General features: G+C 31.7%; 1 protein-coding gene across 1 annotated transcript in view; it reads right to left on the reverse strand.

Moving 5' to 3' along the window:
* The window catches only part of CSMD3 (CUB and Sushi multiple domains 3), a 639662-nt gene that overhangs the window by 433140 nt on the left and 185668 nt on the right, over positions 1 to 20854 (reverse strand). Inside the window, exons 13-14 of the mRNA XM_074202120.1 lie at positions 19407 to 19609; positions 3836 to 4027 (exon numbers count right to left, since the gene is read on the reverse strand). Coding sequence (XP_074058221.1) covers positions 3836 to 4027; positions 19407 to 19609 — 395 coding nt within the window. The remainder of the gene's footprint in view (positions 1 to 3835; positions 4028 to 19406; positions 19610 to 20854) is intronic.

Consider the following 20854-nt stretch of genomic DNA (forward strand, 5'->3'; position numbering starts at 1 on the left):
CCCAAATTTTACAATAAGATGTGGGAAACATCCCATAAAAGACAAAGAAAATAATTCAGACTTTTTTTTTGGTATGAAGGGAGGGTCAAAATATTTTACATGAATTTTCCAGAATGAGGAAGTACTACACCTCTAACCTCTAGGATGTAGAGGGTTAATTATATACAAAATTAGAATATTCTCAGTTTTCATCAGGATGGAATAAATTGTTTATCATTATTAACATCATCATCATCATTTACTCCATACAATTCAACAAAAATTTTTTGAGGGCCAACTATGTGCGAAGAATTATATTCAAATATTGCTATTACTTAATTGAAAACATCAGGAAGAAAAGGAAGAGTAAAATTTTATTAATAATAATACATTTCAGATTCTGCCAGGAATTTTAGCTTTAATCTAAAAGTCATAAAATAATGGTTGGTGCTTCATTATTAAATAAAAGAGGTAATGTTCATTCTGCAGAAAAGCAATGCAATGAACATTATCTAATTATGAATTATCCAAAATAGAATTTTCTTCAAACACACTAGATCTATAAATTAATTTGGGGTTAAGAATTTATGAAATCTGACACATTGTCTATTTTACTTGTGATTTCCTGGCAAACAGCCATCTAGGTGTCAACTATTAACAATTACTTTAGCTTTTTTCCTTTTTTTTGCCAAATCAATTTTATTTGCTTCTGCCATCTTTGCCAGAAAGCCACCCACACAACTGTCTAAATTACCTACCTTCACATTGAATGTTTCTACATTACCCTCTGGCAATGTCAAAGTAATCTTCATACTGTCAATTGTGGTGGGATGAATTCTATTGACTCTCTTAAAGATGATCCCCTTTTATTTAGTACTTGCTATGAGGATGACTAGCTCTACATGCTAGCAAAATGCCTTATGCTCCAGGGCCTAAGACATAGACTTATAGTGTTCCTAAAATGTACAAGATTTAATATTGGGCATTGTATTTCCAATCATGAGGCTTTTTCTTATCAATTTCTGAGGTCAAACTTTTTGCCGCTTTAGCAGTTTTTCTGGTTTTTTTTAAAGGTTATTTTCTTCCACAGAAGAGTTCTAATATATATCTTCTCCTCAAGCTATCCTCTGTGCAGTTCCCATCCCCCAACTCTCCAGGAGCTTAGGAAAAGAAAAAAAAGCATGATTTATATAAAAGCTTCTTCCCTCTAACTTCTTCAGTTTAAGGAGGATTTCAGTCCCAGTTTTTTTTTTTATTTTTTGAATTGAGAATTGTGAACAAAATTGTTTGCTTATCTACATTTTCAAACACTAGTCCATCTCCCATAGAGAAATTTATTTCTTTTTTTTAACTTCAGTTTATAATTTATAACCTCACTCTGAGCCTCTCCTTGGGGTACATGTTGTGTCACGTCATTCTGTAAAAGATAAAAGAACTATAACAAAATGACAGAATCACATAACACTCTGTTTAGAATTTACCATATAAGCTCTAATTCATCTCTGAATCATGAATACTCTTTAAAATGTCCCTCTCTCAAGTGGTTATCCTAGCTTTGCTTAAGAAATTTCAACTGAGAAATCAATCCTGGAGGCAGAATTATCTCATTTCCCCCTCAGCTCTAACTGGTAATTTAGAGTCTTTATCTCCCCAATCTCTAAGTGCCATCGATTATTCCTCACTTTGCCTTCTGAAGGCAAGTAGAAAACTTTTAGCTTCTTCTTGTCCATAAAGAATCTGTTAAGATCATCAACCTTGGCCACTCAGCTGTTTTCTTCTGTCTAACAGCCAGTCCTAGTATTTCAAACTACTCACAAAATTTATTTCCAAGTCCCTTTATTAACCTGGTACCTTTTTTTCAGTAGGTTCCATCTTACCAATATCATAATAGCAAAGCATGCTGTATCTATTCTGAGCATGATGGTAAGACAATTTTTTTTGTTCCAATAATATGCTTCCCTTAATTTGGGCAAAGATTTTCTCTTTCAAGCAATTTTGCTGACCAATATTTAGCTAACAGTCTACATGTTCAATACTCAAAAACTCTTAATTAGTGGTTCATCAAATCGTTTCAGTTTCATTGCATGTATTTCATAATACCAATATGTTGTGCAATATAATTTCATGCAAAAGATTCATCCTAGATGTCCCTCCACCTTACAAACTGAGAATAGAGGGTTAGATTTCTAGAATGGAAGGAATCTTAGAGATAATCTTATCTAATGCTTTCATTTTACAAATGAGAAATTTATAATACAAAAGGCTAAGTGACTTACTTCCCAATAAAATGTTATTTGATTGCAGAGTTTGGATCTAAATTCTTATGTATGATTTCTATTCTAGTGCCCTTTGTACTATATCATACTTCATCTTGTATATGTATTCTAGAACATTAATGAGGGGGGAAAAACCATGGTCTTTCCTTTTCATATGCAGACTTTCCAATGTACTTTCCACACAGTATGGCCTACCACACTACCACAATCTGACTTTCTGGTTCTGCTTAACTCCTAGAAGGCTCCAACTGTGATTGAGAAGTTGGGAAAGCAGAAATTCTAATACGATACATGACCTCTAGGTTACAGAAACTGAAACATCCCCAGGAAGGTATAGAATAACTGTTTCCCTTTTTTTCACTTTCTTTGCCCTTCCAGTCAAAGGACAAGTTTCTATAGACAAATAATTGTAAGCATATTTTGGGGTTGGGGTGGTGGTGCAGTCTTTAAGCTTTAAGACCTTCAGCCAGTCAACAAAATTTTCCTCAAACTGACTCTTGGTGCTGGGATAAATACTGTGGGAGCAGTTCTCTAGATGAAGATATAGATTTGGTGAATCAAGGTCAGGCTTCTCTCATAACCCATAAGAATAAAAAAGCTAGAATTTTGCCTGTATTAGATTCCTTCTGAAGAATTGTTGCAGAGGCTAACCAAACTTAGACAATCATGCTGTCCCCTTCTCCCTCCTCATCCTCAGCCTGCTCTGGATTTACTATCAGCATCTTGTCATCAGCTCCACTCAAATTGGCAGTCCACTCCCACATCCAGGCTCAAATTCCATCTATTTCTCTAGGGTACTTGTTCTAGAACAACTGTTTAATTTTCCCCATACTGGGATAAATTTCCTCCGCTAGTTCAAGTTCTGTTAGTACAGAACATAGTATAGAACTAATTAGTACAACTAATACTAAGTTAGACATTTATTCTGTTCTTTCTTCCATCTTCTAATTATAACTAGAGATACCCCCATTCATGTACATAAAGATACATATATTTAGTATGTATTTATAAAGATCTAACACATATATAAACATGTAATACATACATATAGGTATATACTAAAATATGTGTACTATCAACATGTAGGCATACATGTTGTATGTATACATTTACCTATGTATTTTGGTTATGAGTTCCCTAAAAGCTACATTAATTTTTGGTTTTTAAACAATTTCTTATTTTCTCTCTTGGGGGAATTAGAAGCCTGTCTTTAGATTTGCTATAGATGAATAGTGTAAGACAACTGAGGGCAGGCCAATCTTGCCCATTTAATCCACTAGTAGGAAAGAATTATTGAAGTAGTATGTTCACCTAATATGTGTATTGAACTGAAAAATCAAGGTGTTGAAAACACTAACATAATAGAGGTTAACAGAGACTAGTACCCACATTCTCTGACTTCCAGTCTGGTTATCTTTCCACTACATACCATTTCAATATAGAGGATAACTCATTTTCAAGAAAAAAATAGGTTAGAAATCATCCTTAAAATAATGAATGTGACATTGTTACTTGTGACACTGTCAATCTACTTCACTAGAGATAAAACAAAGAAACATACATGTGTGTTGAATCCATACCTATACAGACTGGTGGACTGGGCTGCCAGAAGTAACGGTTTTCCACCTGAATACAGGTTATTCTTTCCTCTCCTTGCAGCTCATAACCTGGATCACACTGGAAAACAACTGTGTCTCCAGGTTCTCTTCCATCCCCATTTCGAGTTCCATTCATGGGAACACCTGGATCACGACAAGCAGTGGCTACAGAACCTATCGATAGAAAAATAGAGAATTTTTTTACTTTGATACTATACTAAATATTCTGAAGAAAAATTCCTAATGCAAGTTCATAACCCTCAACACTTCTCTGCTCTTTTGAGAAATAAAGTAAAAAATCTGTGGATCCATTAAAATACTTCTTTGATACATCATTATTTTTATTTTCCAGAGACTTTAATTATTCATGTTGTTAGTACAATTATAGTAAATGCAACATATTTTAGGAGTTAGAGTAATAGGCAAATTCAAAAAATTATGAAAGAATAATATAATATGAGAGAACAACAGATGCTTTTAATTTCCCATAAAATCATATTGTGTCTTCCTAAGCATAGATAACTTTCAATTATTCACGTTAATGTAGAAAGCATTTGTTTGAATTCCAGAATAGATCCTCATTACATATCCCAATTAGATATCTACAAAGTTGTTAGATTTTTCCATTTAACATAGCATAATGCAGTTGAACACATTAAATAATATATTATTTTTAAAATTACACACTAAAGTTTAAGACAAGATATTGAATGATGAGACATGGGTAGGGCTGGGAAGTGGTACTATAAATCAGGATGATAAAGGGATCCAATGTGTATTTATCACTGTGATCCTCTCTTTTGTCTTTCTGTGTATAAAGAACACATGTGGTAAATATTTAAATCAACACCATTCCATTGATATATTTAAATCACAATCATACATCAATGGAATGGTGTTGATTTTGCCATTTAAAAACTTAGTTTTATAGTAATTTCAAAACAAATTTTATTAATTTTTACTATTATGATACTTCCACAAATTCAAAAATCTAACACCCAATTGTGCATAGAGATAAACATGGGTTCTAAAATGCCAACAGAAAGGAAGATCTAGGTTCTGTATCACTTTGGAAAAGCTTCACATGTAGTGTAGTATCAATCATATCTGAATATTTACATTGTAAATATAAAGATGCCATTTCACCAAGGAATACACATATAACTGGTGTTACTGAATGGTTTGTGAGTTTGTTTTATTTTGAGCCAAGATATTCCTACCTTACTCAACATGAAAATACAGTGACTACTTACTGGCTAACCCTACTATTAATATAGGAGCTTTACTTGCTCCTTTTCCAAACTAGGTCAGTTCACCCCTTCTTAGGCAGCCAAGAAAACAAGTGCTTTAAATTACATACAACTTACTTCTCCTTTTTAATTTATAATAAAGTCAATATTTAACTTTAACAATATTCTCACTTGTATGTTTCTTCTGTCCTTCCTTCTAATGTTCTCTTACATTAAAAATAAATTTCTACATGCATTTTTATTATGCCTGAATTCCTAAAATAGGTTTACATTACATATCCAAGTTGGATATCAAAAATATTTTTGGAAATAGCATTATGCAGTTGAATACATTAACATGTTTGCAAATTATTTTTAAAATTACACCAGATAAAGACAAGATATTGAATGATGAAAGAGACTACTGAGAGACATAGGTTGGGCTGGAAGGTGGTATTATAATTCAGGATGGTATTGATTTTGTCATATGAAAACATAGCTTTATGGTAATTTCAAAACAAATTTTATTAATTTCTACTTTTATGATATTTCCACAAATTCAAAATCTAACATCCAGTTGTACATAGAAATAAACATGGATTATAAAATGCTAACAGAAGGCAAGCTCTAGGAGTCTGTATACTTTGGAAAAGCTTTATATGTGGTAGCCCATCTTCAGTCCCATCATTGCCCTGAAAAGGGGCAAAAAGCTGGGAAAAAAAATCCCTCATCATATAAATACATATTCTCCAAAAATAATTTTCCATGTTGGCCATTTCTAAAAATGACTTTTTTAATTCTAAGTTTATTGTTTCTCTGTCAATGTACATTTTATCCTCATTTTTTCTAGAATTGTGTTTTATCATTGTATTAAGTTATATATTTATATAGTCTTTCAAAGTTGAAATAATAATTTTGAGAACACTAAGGGATAATTTCTCAAGATAACTAATATGTGAGTTCAGGGAGGGAAGAGATTACAGAAAAACAGTTAAAAATCTTAGTTCCCCAAATATGAAAAGAGATTCTCATTTCTCATATATCAAAGTTAAATAGGACCTGCTCAACCTTGCTTGTATGTTACCCAACCTCAGTCTACCACTTGATTCATAGTTATATAGCTAGTTATCTCTTGATGATCTCTATAGTAAGCTAAGGTGCTATCATAATTAATTACTACAATTGCAAACTCATATTAGTTAATTTACTAGTTAGATTAATTCTGCTTCTCAATAATAATGTCATTTTTATGTTTAAAATTTTAAAAGTTCTGATGATATATGTAAATAAATGAAATCAATGATATAACTACACATAAATATATGTGTGGATTGATGTATATGCATATGTATATTTATAATATAATATCAAAATATTATGTGTGGACAGTCTGAGTCATATCAAACCCTTCTGATGACTGCTGACTTCACTCATCATAAAACTTAATTTTATACCATACAATTGGCTCCAGAGAATGATTGAAATCACTCAAGAAACATTTCAATATACCCTCAATATCCCATAGGAATCAGTCTTAAACATAATATCAGTTCACAAAGATTTTTCATATAATTCTTTTTAGAATTTTTTTTCTAACACAATCAAAATAATCTCAAAAAGTAAGAAGAGACACCTCATTTTCTTCCTATCTTCTCCAAAGAGTTTTTGTATAGATTCCATGGAAAACATAACTTTCTCCTTGATACCACATAAAGAAATATTCATTTTTAAGTGTGAGGGGTGGCTAGGTGGCACAGTGGATAGAGAACTGGCCCTGGAATCAGGAGTACCTAAGTTCAAATCCGACCTAAGATACTTAATAATTGCCTAGCTGTGTGGCTGGCCTCGGGCAAGCCACTTAACCCCATTTGCCTTACAAAAAAAAAAAAAACTAAAAAAACAATTTTAAGTGTGATTATCATATAAACCTAAAGTAAGGAAGAAATAAATTAAAAATCAACCTTAATATTTAGTCATGTTATCTGAGCAAATCAATTAACCTCTGTTTGCCTCAGCTATGTGTAAAAGAGGCAAGGCAATAACACATACTTTTCAGGATTGTTGTAATGGTTAAATGAGGTAATAATTGTTGAGTATTTAACCCAGTGTTTGGTACATGTTATGTTTTGTTTTGTTTTGTTTTAGGTTTTTGCAAGGCAAATGGGATTAAGTGGCTTGTCCAAGGTCACACAGCTAGGTAATTATTAAGTGTCAGGGGCTGGATTTGAACTTAGGTACTCCTGACTCCAGGGCCAGTGCTCTATCCACTGCGCCACCTAGCCACCCCATATGTGTTATCTTTAAGTAAAATTTAGCTATTTTTATTATCACAAAACTTAAATAAGACCACTTCTTTCACAGATGGGGAAATTAGGGTTCAGTTAGTCTATGTTATTTGTCCAAAGTCATACATGTAGCCAGCATAAAGGCTGGAAATCAGATCCAAGCTTTTTCTATTTAAAAAAGTGAAATAGATGGTAGGCATTTTAGAAAGGATTAAACTCAGATCATTCTAAGATAAAATTCAGACTTCAATCTGATACACCAAACTGAATTCATTGAGGGTGACTGCAAAAAAAAATAAGGAAACTCAGCTAATTAGAGTCACTATAAATTTATTTTGAAAGCTTATCTAGGCCATCACCTAAGCACATCTTGTTTTCATGTCTAACAAAATTCACACCACACTCCCCACATGAACTTTTCCAAAACTTCTTTTTTTAAAAAAAAATATTTACAATTCTATTTTCTCCAAATACATGTAAAAGCAATTTTATAAATTCATTTTTAAAACTTTGAGGTCCAAATCTTCTCCCTTCCCTTGTGGCCTTCCCTTCCACTTCTTTGCATTGAGAAGGTAAACAATTAGACATAGCGCATACATGTATAGTCATGCAAAAAATTTCCATAACAGTCATGTTGTGAAAGAAAATGTAACCTCCCCACCAAAAAAAAAACCTCAAGAAAAAATGAAGAAGGTTGAAAAAGTATGGTTTAATCTGGTCAGAAAGAAATCTTCAGTTCTTTCTTTGGGGAAGAATAGTATTTTTTTTTTTTTGATAAGTCCTTCAGAGTTGTCTTGGATCACTGAATTGCTGACAGAAGCTAAATCATTCATAGCTGATCATCTTACAATATTGCTACTCCTTTTTACACAGTACATTTCACTGTGCATCAGTTCATCAAAGTCTAAGTTTTTCTGAGAACATCTTGTTCAACATTTCTTATAGCAGAATAGTATTTCACCATAATCACATACCACAATTTGTTCAGCCATTCCTCAGCATGTCCTCATTTTCTACTTGTCTTCCACTAAAGAAGAGCTACTATAAATATTTTTGTACATATAGATCCTTTCCTTTTTATATCTTTTGGGATACAGACCCAGTAGTGGTATTTGCTAAGTCAAAGGGTATGCATGGTTTTATAACCCTACAGAATTGTTGAATCATCACATAATGCCATCAATACATTAATGTCTCATTTATCCCACATTCCCTTCTCTTTTTTTTGTCATTTTCTTTTTATGCTTTAATAGAAAATTTTATAGGCATGATTTAGTATAAAATTTATCTTTTTTAAAGCCCTGATCTACATACTCTTATTTTTCACCAATTGACCCAGGATGCTGGTTTTATTGAGTACATTGGTGGAGCAGCTAGGTGGTGCAATGGATAAAGCTCAGGCCCTGCAATCAGGGGAGCTGACACTTAATAATTGCCTAGCTGTGTGATTTTGGGCAAGTCATTCTTAACCCCAATGCCTTAAATAAATAAAAAATTAAAAAACAAAACAAGAAAAGAACATTGTTACCATTCATGAACAATAATTACATCTGTAAAACACTTTTAAGTTTCATAAAATGCTTTCCTCACAAGAACTTTTTGAGAAAAATAGTGTTATTGTTTCCAATTTGCAGATGAGAAATCCAAGTCTCAGAAAAGTTTTCCTAGAACTATTAGTTAGAACTAGAATTCAAAATAGAGTTTTCCAGCTCTAAGTATGGAATTATTTTCACTGTGTCCATTCAGAGTGCCTTAACCACTGCTCTTGCATTTTCAGTTATAGAAAATGGCTTGGTGCTCCAATTTCAGATAATGAGGTATTTGTTTTCTGAATGCCAATATTAATCCTTTTACCTGTACTATTGATTCCATCCCATCCTGTCTTTCAGATGTTCTTTCTTTATTTTTAGTCTCTCACATTTATTTCTCTAACTACTCAACTAAGCCTTCATGTTCTCCCTAAAAACATGTTCAGTTCCTCCCATCCCCCAAAATCACTAATGTAGAAAAGAAAAAATAAAACTGTCTTTGCTACTTTCACAAGCTATCATTCTATGTTACAACTCCTCTTTATTGCTAAGCTTCTAGAAAGAATTTTATTTTTGGATTACCTCCACTTCCCTTTCTACCGATTCAACTTCTTGTAACATAGATTTCCTTAGCACCACTGTACTGAAAATACTTTCTTATGCCAGTAATGACATTTGAAATATCAATAGATCATTTCCCAAGGCTCTTCTTTGACCTTCCTGCAGCATTTGATCAGAGACAATCATGACATTTCTATATGAGCTTGCAGTGACAACTTCATGACATTCATTATAATATTTTGGATGCAATGTAAATCTTATTCTAGTAGAGATTGTATACATTAACTCCCTCTCTACCTTTCAATTATTCAAAATGTATATACATATATAATTATTTGCTCTTTATTTTTTTAGTTGTTTAAATAAAATTGGAATTTTAAATCAATGTCTAAATATAGTTTCTCTTGTGCATTTATATTATTTCTCCATTTTCCCTATATGTTTTCCTTCATCCCTTTAGTTCAAAAAAATCTTAAAGCTGTCTATAAATAATATTGGACAAGATTGATTTGTTTTATAATTGGTCATTACATTCAGTCACTCATCTTCACACCATTCCATATTAAAAAAAAATTAGTAGCATAAGCAGAAATCCCTTCAAAGTTAAAGTTCCTTGAAACTTTGATAGTACTTCATTGTAGTTAAAGAAAGGAAAGTGTAGTGTATGAAGAACTTATACCACACTGATAAATATGTTGCCATTAACTTGTAAAAGTTCATTATGAGACTGTAGAAAAGACATTTCAATGTAGTTGTCATTATGTAATTGGGATGTAAAAATTAACATTCAATTTGTCAAGAGAATGATTACTAGTCCCAGCTACAAAATGAGGAATTTTTTGCTATCTCAAGCTCAATTCATTCATAAACATTTTAAGTCTTTTAACAGTGTCATTATTCGATCCAAAAAAATAACATATAATTTTGATGGTGATGAAATAATTTCCCAAATGAAATGCATTTCCTTCAAATTGTTTCAGATATTAAAATGTATACTATGTGAAAAATGAAATATTGATGAAATCTATATCTAAGTTTGAGGTTAAATTAGACATTGCATGCAAAGTATTCTAATCACTTTTTTCTATTAGTTCTATCATTTATATTCCCTTTGAAATTCCAGAGTCTAAAGGAAATTATAAATATTTAAGTAATGAGGTAGAATTTGAACTGAGCCTTTAAGAAAAAGAAAGATTCTGATAGGCAGTGATGCAGAAGTGGTATGTACTTTACATAAGAGATGAATGACCTGTGGCAATACATAACAAACTAGGGCCTCCACAATAATGTAAGGCCTACAAAATAGTGTAGGATCAGCATAATAGTGGAGGATCAGAAGAGGAAAGAATCAGTCAATAATCTAGGTTGGCTGAAATGGAGATTGAATGGAAAATAAGATGAATAAGCCCAAGAGATAAAAACAGAGACATATCCTCACTAATCATCTGTTCATAAATTTCAAGAAAGGAATCAAGCAAGATGAAAAGAACATTCAGTATTATCCAGCTCAAAAACAAAGTTGAAGAATAAATCCCAAGAGGAGGGAAAATCTCTTTGAGATAAAGCGTATTTTGCTTATTTCACAGAAAGCTCAGGTATTCCAAGTGATTCCATAGTAACATCCCTGATTCTCAAAAGAGAATTGGTAATTGTCTCCTTCAATATAAAGGGATAATTTTCCTTCTCTTTTTGTATCTCTAAACTCAGAACAGGATGGCAAGCAAGCGCAGTTAATTACGTATATATCTATCATCTATCATCCATCCATTTATCTATCTATCAATTCTATCTATTTATTTCTATATACATATATATATTAAATTGAGAATATAAAAATCATCTTTGTTAATAGATTCAGAGTATTTTTAGCAAGAAAAGAGTGAAAATATTGTAGACCTCAGATGTCTTAGATGTCCCAAGTATGTATTTTTGGGTTTTATATAGAAGTAGTGGAAGGAATAGAATAGGGTGAAGAGAAGGAATAGCCTTGAAGGAATAGAAGTCAGACACAATGAGAAACTTCATTCCAAGTTTGCACTTTCAGTGCAAAGACACAGAGATGTGTACATATAATACCAGGTGATACTACAGAGTTGGGAAGTTTATTGAGTATGGGAACAACCTGGTCTGACCTAGTATTTAGGAATATCCACAAGGAAGCTTTGTGGAGTATTAGCTTGAGAGAAACCTAAAAGAATTGTAGACATTAAAATAAGGCATCAGAGAAAGGAAAAACAAATTAAGGAGACCAATTTGTAAGCTTCTGCAATAGTCCAGGCTCCTAATATAAAATAAATTGAAGTGAGGACCACAAAACCAAACACAAGAATTTCTGTAGTTCACATATGGACAGTTTAAAAATGCAATATCATCTATATTTTACTGTGCTTTTTATTTTGTTAAAATATTCCAAATAGATTTTAATCTGGCTTGGGTCCTCTGATCATTAATCAGAGGACCTAGAGTACATTGATTTAACTCCTCTAGTCCAGGCAAAAGGTAAAGAGGTCAAGGATATGGAAGATGATTCAGCAAAAGAAAACTGGTTGCAGGAGAACCAAGACAGGGCAGTGGCTGAATAGATAGATAGATAGATAGATAGATAGATAGATAGATAGATAGATAGATATGTATGTAGAGAGGTAGATAAATATATATGGCTGGATGGGTGAATTCTCATAAAGGAGAGTAGTCAAAAGTGTTAAATGCTGCAAAGTAATAAAGGAGTAAGAACGAGAAAAAAACCACTATATATATAGCAATGAAAAGTTGGAACCATAGGAGAACATAGAACCATTTCAGTTGTGAGCCTAGAAACCATATTACAAAGGGTTCAGATGTGTGTGGGGTAAAGGGGGAACTGAGGCAATGGGAGCAAAAAGTATTTTCTTGGATTTCATCTTTGAACACTGAGGGAAGATATAGAATGGTACATTTATATGTATATGTACTCTCAATATAGACTGACGATTGCTCTTCAACTCTAAATGTTAGAATGTTGAAGATACTACATGACATGCCCAGGACAAAATCTTATATGCTTCAGAGACAGTGTATGATATTGGGGGGGAGAGAGAGAGAGAGAGAAAGAGAGAGAGATTCCTCATAAAAATAGAGAAAGAAAATTAGAGGTGAACATAGAAAATCACACATGTATAGACAATCAATATAAAATGTATATGACTAGGACTAGGGTGTCCTAGGTATGAATTCTACTGGCGACATTTGCTAGCTGTTTGACTAAGGGAAAATCATAAACTATGAGATTTATTAAAATCTCTAAAACAATAAATCTCATAAACATTTGAACCCCAATCAAAAGATCCTTTCTTATATAGTTCATAAACAGCAAATTCCAATTCCTTATTTCCTCATCCTCTGTGACAAATACATATTTGCACACATAAATGTAGCATTCTTAAAATCTTGGATGCCCATATGTGAATGTATGTGTGTGTGTGTGTGTGTGTGTGTGTTTGTATGTATGTGTATGTGTATATATAGACTTCAAATATAAGTCTGTAGTCTAAAACTGGTCTAAATTTAGACAAGTTTTTCACCAGAACGTTAGACACGAGGTAGGGGGTGGAAGTGGGAACAGTAATTCGCAGATAGTCTTAAAGTGCAAAGAGATGCAATCTGTGTTGGAGGAGGGAGTACTCCAACTGAAAAAAAAAAACATTTTAAAGCATATCAGTAAACAAATATGATATAATGTATGCAACTATTTAAATATATGCCTAACTTTCAACAGGTATTCAGAAGACTATTTTCTATAAGTATGAAAAAGTAAAGTTAGGTTACATCAACTCTTTAGATTTACAAGGCTTCACATTTGTCCCTTCTACATTTGTACCTTTATGTTGAATATTGTATAAGAAATCCCACTTCATTCTTAGAAGAAACTGCAATAAATTTACATGTAAAAGAAAACCAGGGTGAATAATAGTAATACTCTACCTGGAAAGAAAACTCAATTCTTAGGCAAATAATTAGGCAAGTATTTGGAATGCAGAAGACAAGACAGAAGTATATTTCACTTTGGAGGATTTTGCCCTTGATAGAGCCCTTGCTTTGTAGAATATCCATCAATCTTTTAAAAAATGTTCAACATCATTAGTAGGCCTGAACTCTGGCAGCTATTCAGAAACATAGGCTATGTATAGAAGTTCATTATGATTCCACAGATACTACATAATGATATGGTGAGTTAGGCTAAAGTAAATGACAGCATGTCAAAGACACTACCCATCATCAGAAAAGTGAAATAAGGCTACTTAATATAAGTACAGATTTTGTTCATGGAATGAATAAGAATATGAATAAGAATATCTAATATGCTGATATTAGAATACCTGTTCTAAAATAATTAAAAAATTTCTGGATCAAGAAATCCTTGACACCAACATGACACAACTGTTAAATTCTATTATCTAAGCATATATACATAATATATATATATATATATATATAATTTTTATCTCAACTAATTTGATACATTCCAAATCATGAACTTCCTGTGGTCAACACAATGCTATCCATGCATTGCAAAGCAAGTTGAACAAAAGAATCAAGGAATCTCAAAGTAAATTAATGTTTTCTCTTCATTTTCTAGATAAGAAAACTAGTTGGAAAGCTAAAAGATTTGCCAGGTTTGCCTAGATGGAAAGTGTCAGAGAGACAGGAATCATGAATTGTAAATTGCAGATTTAAAAGGGAAAGAAACCTTAAAAGTTGAATCTAATACTCTCATTTTATATATGAAGAAATTGAGAAAGCAACAGGGTTAATAAGTATCTGAAGTAGGATTTGAACCCAGTTGATTCTTGGTTCAATTATAATGCCCTACCCCAGAAATCACACAGAATTCTTGTGTCCTCTGAATCCAATTAAAACACTCTTTATTCTTCATCTAATTAATTCTCCTTAGGTGAAATTTTAATAGAAAATTATTACATGCAACCAAAAATGAGATTGTGATATTTTGGAGTACCTGATCCAGGGAACAGAAAGATAAAGAAATAACTAGTACTCAAGGATATCAAGTTTAACTAAGAAAATAAACAATTGTCCTGTCTTTTAGACCAAATGAGAAATTGCTCACTTATAAATTACTCCGTCAACCTATCATAAAAAATCCATTTTTAATAGTTTAATTGAAACTATGTGACAATATATTAAACAACATTTTATTAACTTAGAAAAAAGCCAATGATAACCATGTTTTTGATCCATTCTTTCCATAAAGCTTCTAAAGGTGACAAAGCCTTTAGAACTCACCCAATGAAAAGTAATCATTTGTGAGTGAGAGAAATCACCCTGGGGTTAGAATTAAGGTAGGATAAGGGCAGCCACAGGAAGAGAGAGAGCTAAAAGATGAGTGGGAGGAAAAGCAGGCAAGAGAGGGGCCCCTCTTCTTTTGTAAGACCTTTCCATAAGTTCACTCTACTGCTCCACCAGCAATAAATAGGAAGAAAGAAATTTTTAAAAATGCTGTACAATCCAATCAATATGCTATCAACATTGGAATACAATTACAGAACAGAATCAGAGACATTTACTAGTGATGCAGTAGTGAGAAGGAAAAGACTATAGTAAGAGTCAGCATCCTTAATTGAGTTCCCCTCATAGGTACCAGGAGGCCATTTGTGGAATAAAATGGGTACACAAAAATTGCAATGGGGATTGCTTATAGATGTGAGTCCAAATTCCAAATTGTATCACTGGAGTTTCTGGCTTTCTAGTGCATCTACAGACAAATTAAGAGATATTAATTTTTTAAAAAAATTATGAGCATAATGTGTGATAGTTTTATTTCTAAGGTTCACCCTCTTTTTTTGGCTTCCCTTTTTCTGAGGAAAGCACTATATATTGCTAACCTATCCTGATACTGTGATGATAAGACATCAATGAAATTACATAAGAAGGACAGAAAGCATAATTTCCTTAGTGGATAGGATCAATCCAAGAGAATTATTAAACTATGCAGGCACTTGGCTTTTGAATTGAAGTGAATTTAATCAATATATCCAAACTACACTCTTAGGTGAAAAAAATAATTACTGAAGTACAAAAAATGGAAGAGGTTGGGACAGAGGTAGCCAGATCTCACCAGAGAATTTCACATTTCCTCCAAGTGGCATCAAAAGTATTTAACCAGTGGGGATAAGTATGGGATGGACTGTGTCATATTATTTTACAGAGTCACTGAAATACCTATTAGCATATACTCTCTATGTTTAAAACAAGTGAGATCACTCATCCTACAAGAATAAGAAATTCTGAAACTTTAAAGAAATACAAAGTATCAGAAAGTAGAAAAGAAAGAACAACAAGGAGTGAAGATTAGACATTTACACAACTGCAACAGCATGATACTAGGGAAGAGCAATGGATTAGGAATTAGAAGACACACGATTATTTTATCTCTGTTTAACCTTAGTCAAATCAATTTATACTCATTTTTCCTAGTTTCTAATGTATTAGTAAGGGAGTTGGACTCAAAAATTTTTAATTTACAATAACTTTGGGAGGTGCTATTATTATTGCCATGCTATAGATGAATAAACTAAGGTAAGTAGAGGCTATATGACTTGCTTGAAGACATAATATCTAGTATCTGAAGTTGAATTTGAACTCAGGTTTTTATGACTTAAAATCATTCTTTCCATTAGAAGACTTAACTAAAAATTACTATATAAATAAAGATCATAAAATTAAAAACTATATTTATATAACCTCTTCATGTGGTTAAAATATTTTTAATTATAAATTAAATAGTTGATTTATTTATATAGCCTCTTCATGAATTTGATAATGATATAAGGGTGATCTCTTCTTCATATTGAATTATAATCCATAGTGTCCTACCTACCCATTCTCTAAACACTTTGAAATATTCTCTTAAATATGGTATTAATTTCATCTTAATTAGTTTTGGTGATGGGGGTTTTATGACTGTAAAATGACTTTCAAAGAATATACTGTTTTCATAGGAGGAGAATGAATAAAGGAACAGGGAAGTAGTCATGAATAATAAGAAGATAAACTCACATGAGAAGGGTCCAAGAACCAGAGGGTGAAAGTGTGGTATAAATCAATTGTGCAGAGACCAATAGAAATGTTATCATTAGTCTAATATTATAGGCTGAAAGAGGAAAAAGTTGAATTACTCTAATAGTTTACAATCCTGGAATGAGGCTGACATAGCGATGGAGAACTTCAATAATGCAAACTATCTGTAGAAACATCTTTGCTTTCCAAAAGCAAACAGTTAATAATTTTTTTGGTTTGCAGCAAGGATATTGTCATCTTTCAAAAGTGAATGAAAGGGGTGGCTAAGGTAGCATAGTGGATAAAGCACCAGCCTTGGAGTCAATAGTACCTGGGTTCAAATCCCGTCTCAGACACTTAATAATTACCTAGCTGTGTGGCCTTGGGCAAGCCACTTAACCCCATTTGCCTTGCCAAAAAAAAACCCTAAAAAAAAAATGAATAAAAGGGGCGGCTAGGTGGCGCAGTGGATAAAGCACTGACCCTGGAGGCAGGAGTACCTGAGTTCAAATGTGACCTCAGACACTTAATAATTACCTAGCTGTGTGGCCTTAGGCAAGCCACTTAACTCCATTTGACTTGCAAAAACCTTAAAAAAGTGAATGAAACAAGTATGATGGTTGTTCTGACCTTGATTCTGAAAAAGAGGAACTGGTTGCTAAATGAGTAATGACAGAAAAAAAATGACAAAAAAAATAATATTCCTGATAGAAGAAAAAAAAGTTAGGGATATTCTGATAAACTCCACCTGTAAGGTGACTAGATCTAAAAAGTTCAAATAAAATTCTACATGGGAAATCAAAAAAGAAATGAGTATATTCTAAAAAAAATTGAAATTCTACAGACATAGAAACCATTCTGGTAAAGGGATGCTTTCTAAAGAGAGTAATGTGGCTATGCAGGAAATTCATTGAATGCACCATACAATAAGGAGCTATTAAAATCTTGTACTTAGTCACGCCTCTTGCTGGTTACTAGACAAAACAAAACTGTCCTTGTTCTCATGGAACATAGAATTTTTTTTTAGAAAAATAGAGAATGTACACATGTAAACAAATGTCCTATAACTGTCATTTGTGAAGAGAGGAAGTCTGTATGATTGAAGAGAAATTGAACATAGAGATTCGAAAGAACCAGGAGAATTTGACAAAGAATGAATTATCTCATGTTTCACAAGAAGCATTATGAATAAAAATCTTGAGAAGAAACTGCCATCTTGAGAAATGAATTATTGAACTGTGATCTGTGGAAAAAATGTATTTTACTGAAGTGACTTTGGCAGTGCAATTTGTCACTGAGTCATAATTGTGGAAATATTTGAATGTTTTTGCCTTATTTGTTAAAATATTATTTAATTATATATGAAGTAGTTGATATTTATTTATATCCATGAGAGTAGAAGGTTGAGATATCTCTTAACTATTCTCCAGCTAGAGATTTACCTACCTAATACAGCTATCAAGTAATCAAAAGTAATTCTGACAAGCCATAAGGCACAAACCCATGCAAAGACCAGAGGTTAGGAAATGATTTGTCTTACCCTAATAATAACAAGTAGGGCAGCTTGACAAAAATATAGAATTTATTAATAGGTGTAATATATAATTAGCCTTGTTAAAAATCATCATAAGTACAAGTGTGGGAGATGGTAAAATAGAAGTCTGAGAAAAAAGATTTGAAAATTTTAGAAGTTTCAAGCTTAACAAGAGTCAATACTGTGATGTGGATGCTAAAATCTAAAACAAAGCAACCAAAAGACCCTGAAATATTCAGTTAGGAGATGGAATGTTGTATATAAGGAAAAACAAGGAAAATAATGTTACTGATTACAAAGTACATTGTATGGGAAAGGGTGAGAAGTAATGGTGGTGTTATATTTTTGATGGTAAATGAATGAAGAAATTCCAGATCTGTTGGGTAATTTGATTAAGGATGAAAAATAAGTTAGGAATGCAAATAAAATTAATATTAGCAATATTTATTTTTATTACATTTTCAGGAGTGAAATATTCCTTTTATTGATTCTGAGCATTCTTCCTTCTCTTTTCTGACTATGCACCTTCCTGGTTTCATGTCCCAAATAAAATCCCTCCATCAACAGGAAGCCTTCCCCAAACCTCTCTTAGTCTCAGTACCTTCCCTCTCCTAATTATTTCTTACTTATCATATATACATAGCTTGTGTATATTTTGTTTCAATTTGCATCCACAGTACTTAGCACACTGACAGAGTAGACATTTAATAAATGTTTGAAACAGATAATTTTCAGTTAGGTACTAAGACAGCAAGAGAAGCAAATTATTGGTAATAAATGTCATTCTTCTGTCACAGAAAATCTTTAAGTAGATCTCAAATGTTTTATATGTGTGTATGTAACTATATAATTAATAAAAAGTTGAATAAAACAATCATCAAAATTTGTGGTTTATGGGAAGGATTCATTTTTTCTCTTATGCTCAATACAATATACATTTTAATATCTAAAAAGATCACAGTACTTGTTTCCTATTTTTGACAAATATTTTAATTACTCTTGTCTATCATCTTCCTTTGATCAGTTTTTCAAAGTATTTTTATTTGCTAATAAAAGAAAATTTACATACAATCCATTTACATTTATTTGCTACATTATATTCACCATATCTATAAAAGAATGAGAAAAATAGAAAAATAAGTGATTAATTTTCACTGAAAAAGTTAATTTACAATAACTTGAAACTGTTGAAACAATTTTCATGCTACTGGTAAAAACAGTCATATCACTAATATGTCAGAACCATGAAGACATTACTTCTAGATTTTTAAAATACCTAAAAAGGCAAATTCAAACCAATCAGAGGCAGACATAGGACTTGGAATATAATTATAAAAATATAAAAGAAATAATAAAACTTACTTGAAAATTGAATGGCAAATCCAGATTTGCTGATGTAAAAGTCTGTATCAAATTGGATTGTTACTATGTTTAGTGTGCTATGGATACCTTCTGGAATGAGGGATCCACTAATTTCCTTTAGTAGCATCTCATTTTCAGGTGGACCATCCCAAACTCGTAGGATATCATGTGATGCCTCAGTATCAAAGGCGAGAAATTGTAAACTGTGAGATAATCATATATATGTTTCAGTATTTTCAAATTATCTCATATTTTAATTAGAAATATTAAAATGTACTTAACATTTTTCAAGGTGTTACATGCAAAATGTAATCAGTCAATATCTATATCTATCTCTCCATATACATTACAAATTTGAAAATGAAAATATTCTTTATCTGTATATTTCTTATCTGTTGTAATTTGTAATTAATACCATTATAACTAGGTAATCTGTAATTTTTATCAGTAAAGCTGCTGCCTGTAAATATATAACAGAACATGCTAAAACATTTCAATTATACTAAAAATAATAGAGAATATGCTTTGACATATGACCAAGAAGATGTTATTAATTTCTTGTACTTTATTTAAACTTCTAAAAATATATACACAACATGGACATGACACTAAAACATGAACTACACAAAATATTTTTGCTTTTTTCTTTTCCCTACATAGTTTAGAAAAAGAATTATCTGAACAATCTTGTCACTGGGGCAAAGTAGATGGATTTTGATGCTTTTCACTTTGAATATTTGTGTCACCAAACACTGATTCAGTATAAAAGAATTTATTCCTCAATTTCTTTGATCAAAACTTATAAAAAATATCCTATTTGCATCAGTAAATTATTATTAAAATAATATATATATGTATATGTATATATATATATGTATATATATATATATATATATATATATATATATATATATATATATATATATATATATACCACTTTAGAAAAGTAATTGAATTTGAACTGGTAAGTCTTTTTTTACAGAACTTCTAAAATTAGATTGTAGCTTCCAACAATAATTTTTAAAAATAGTTAATTTTTTATTTTGTTAGAAGGGAAGAAAAATTATTTGGAGATATAGAAACAACTTTATATGTTTATATGTGATTCTAGAGGTTTTTTCATATCTTATTAATGCAGCCGCCTAATATTTTCTTCAAGGTTTATAACATGAAGACTAATAGAATGATTATTTGAGAAGAGCAACTTTTTCTTAGATATTAGGTTATCAGTTAGTCTTACAAAGATCCACTTTCACTGAGGAAATTATATAATGTACAAGGTATTGAACTTGTAGTCAGGAAAACCTTGGGTTCAAATCCTACTTCAAACAATTAATAACTTCTGACCACAAGCAAATCACTTTTTCTTTCTGTACTCTATTTTTTTAATGTGTAATATGAAACAGTTAAACTTTTATCTTTGCCTTAAGGAATGAGATATTGAATGA

This window comes from Macrotis lagotis, chromosome X (assembly GCF_037893015.1).
Source record: "Macrotis lagotis isolate mMagLag1 chromosome X, bilby.v1.9.chrom.fasta, whole genome shotgun sequence".
NCBI classification, from domain to species: domain Eukaryota; kingdom Metazoa; phylum Chordata; class Mammalia; order Peramelemorphia; family Peramelidae; genus Macrotis; species Macrotis lagotis.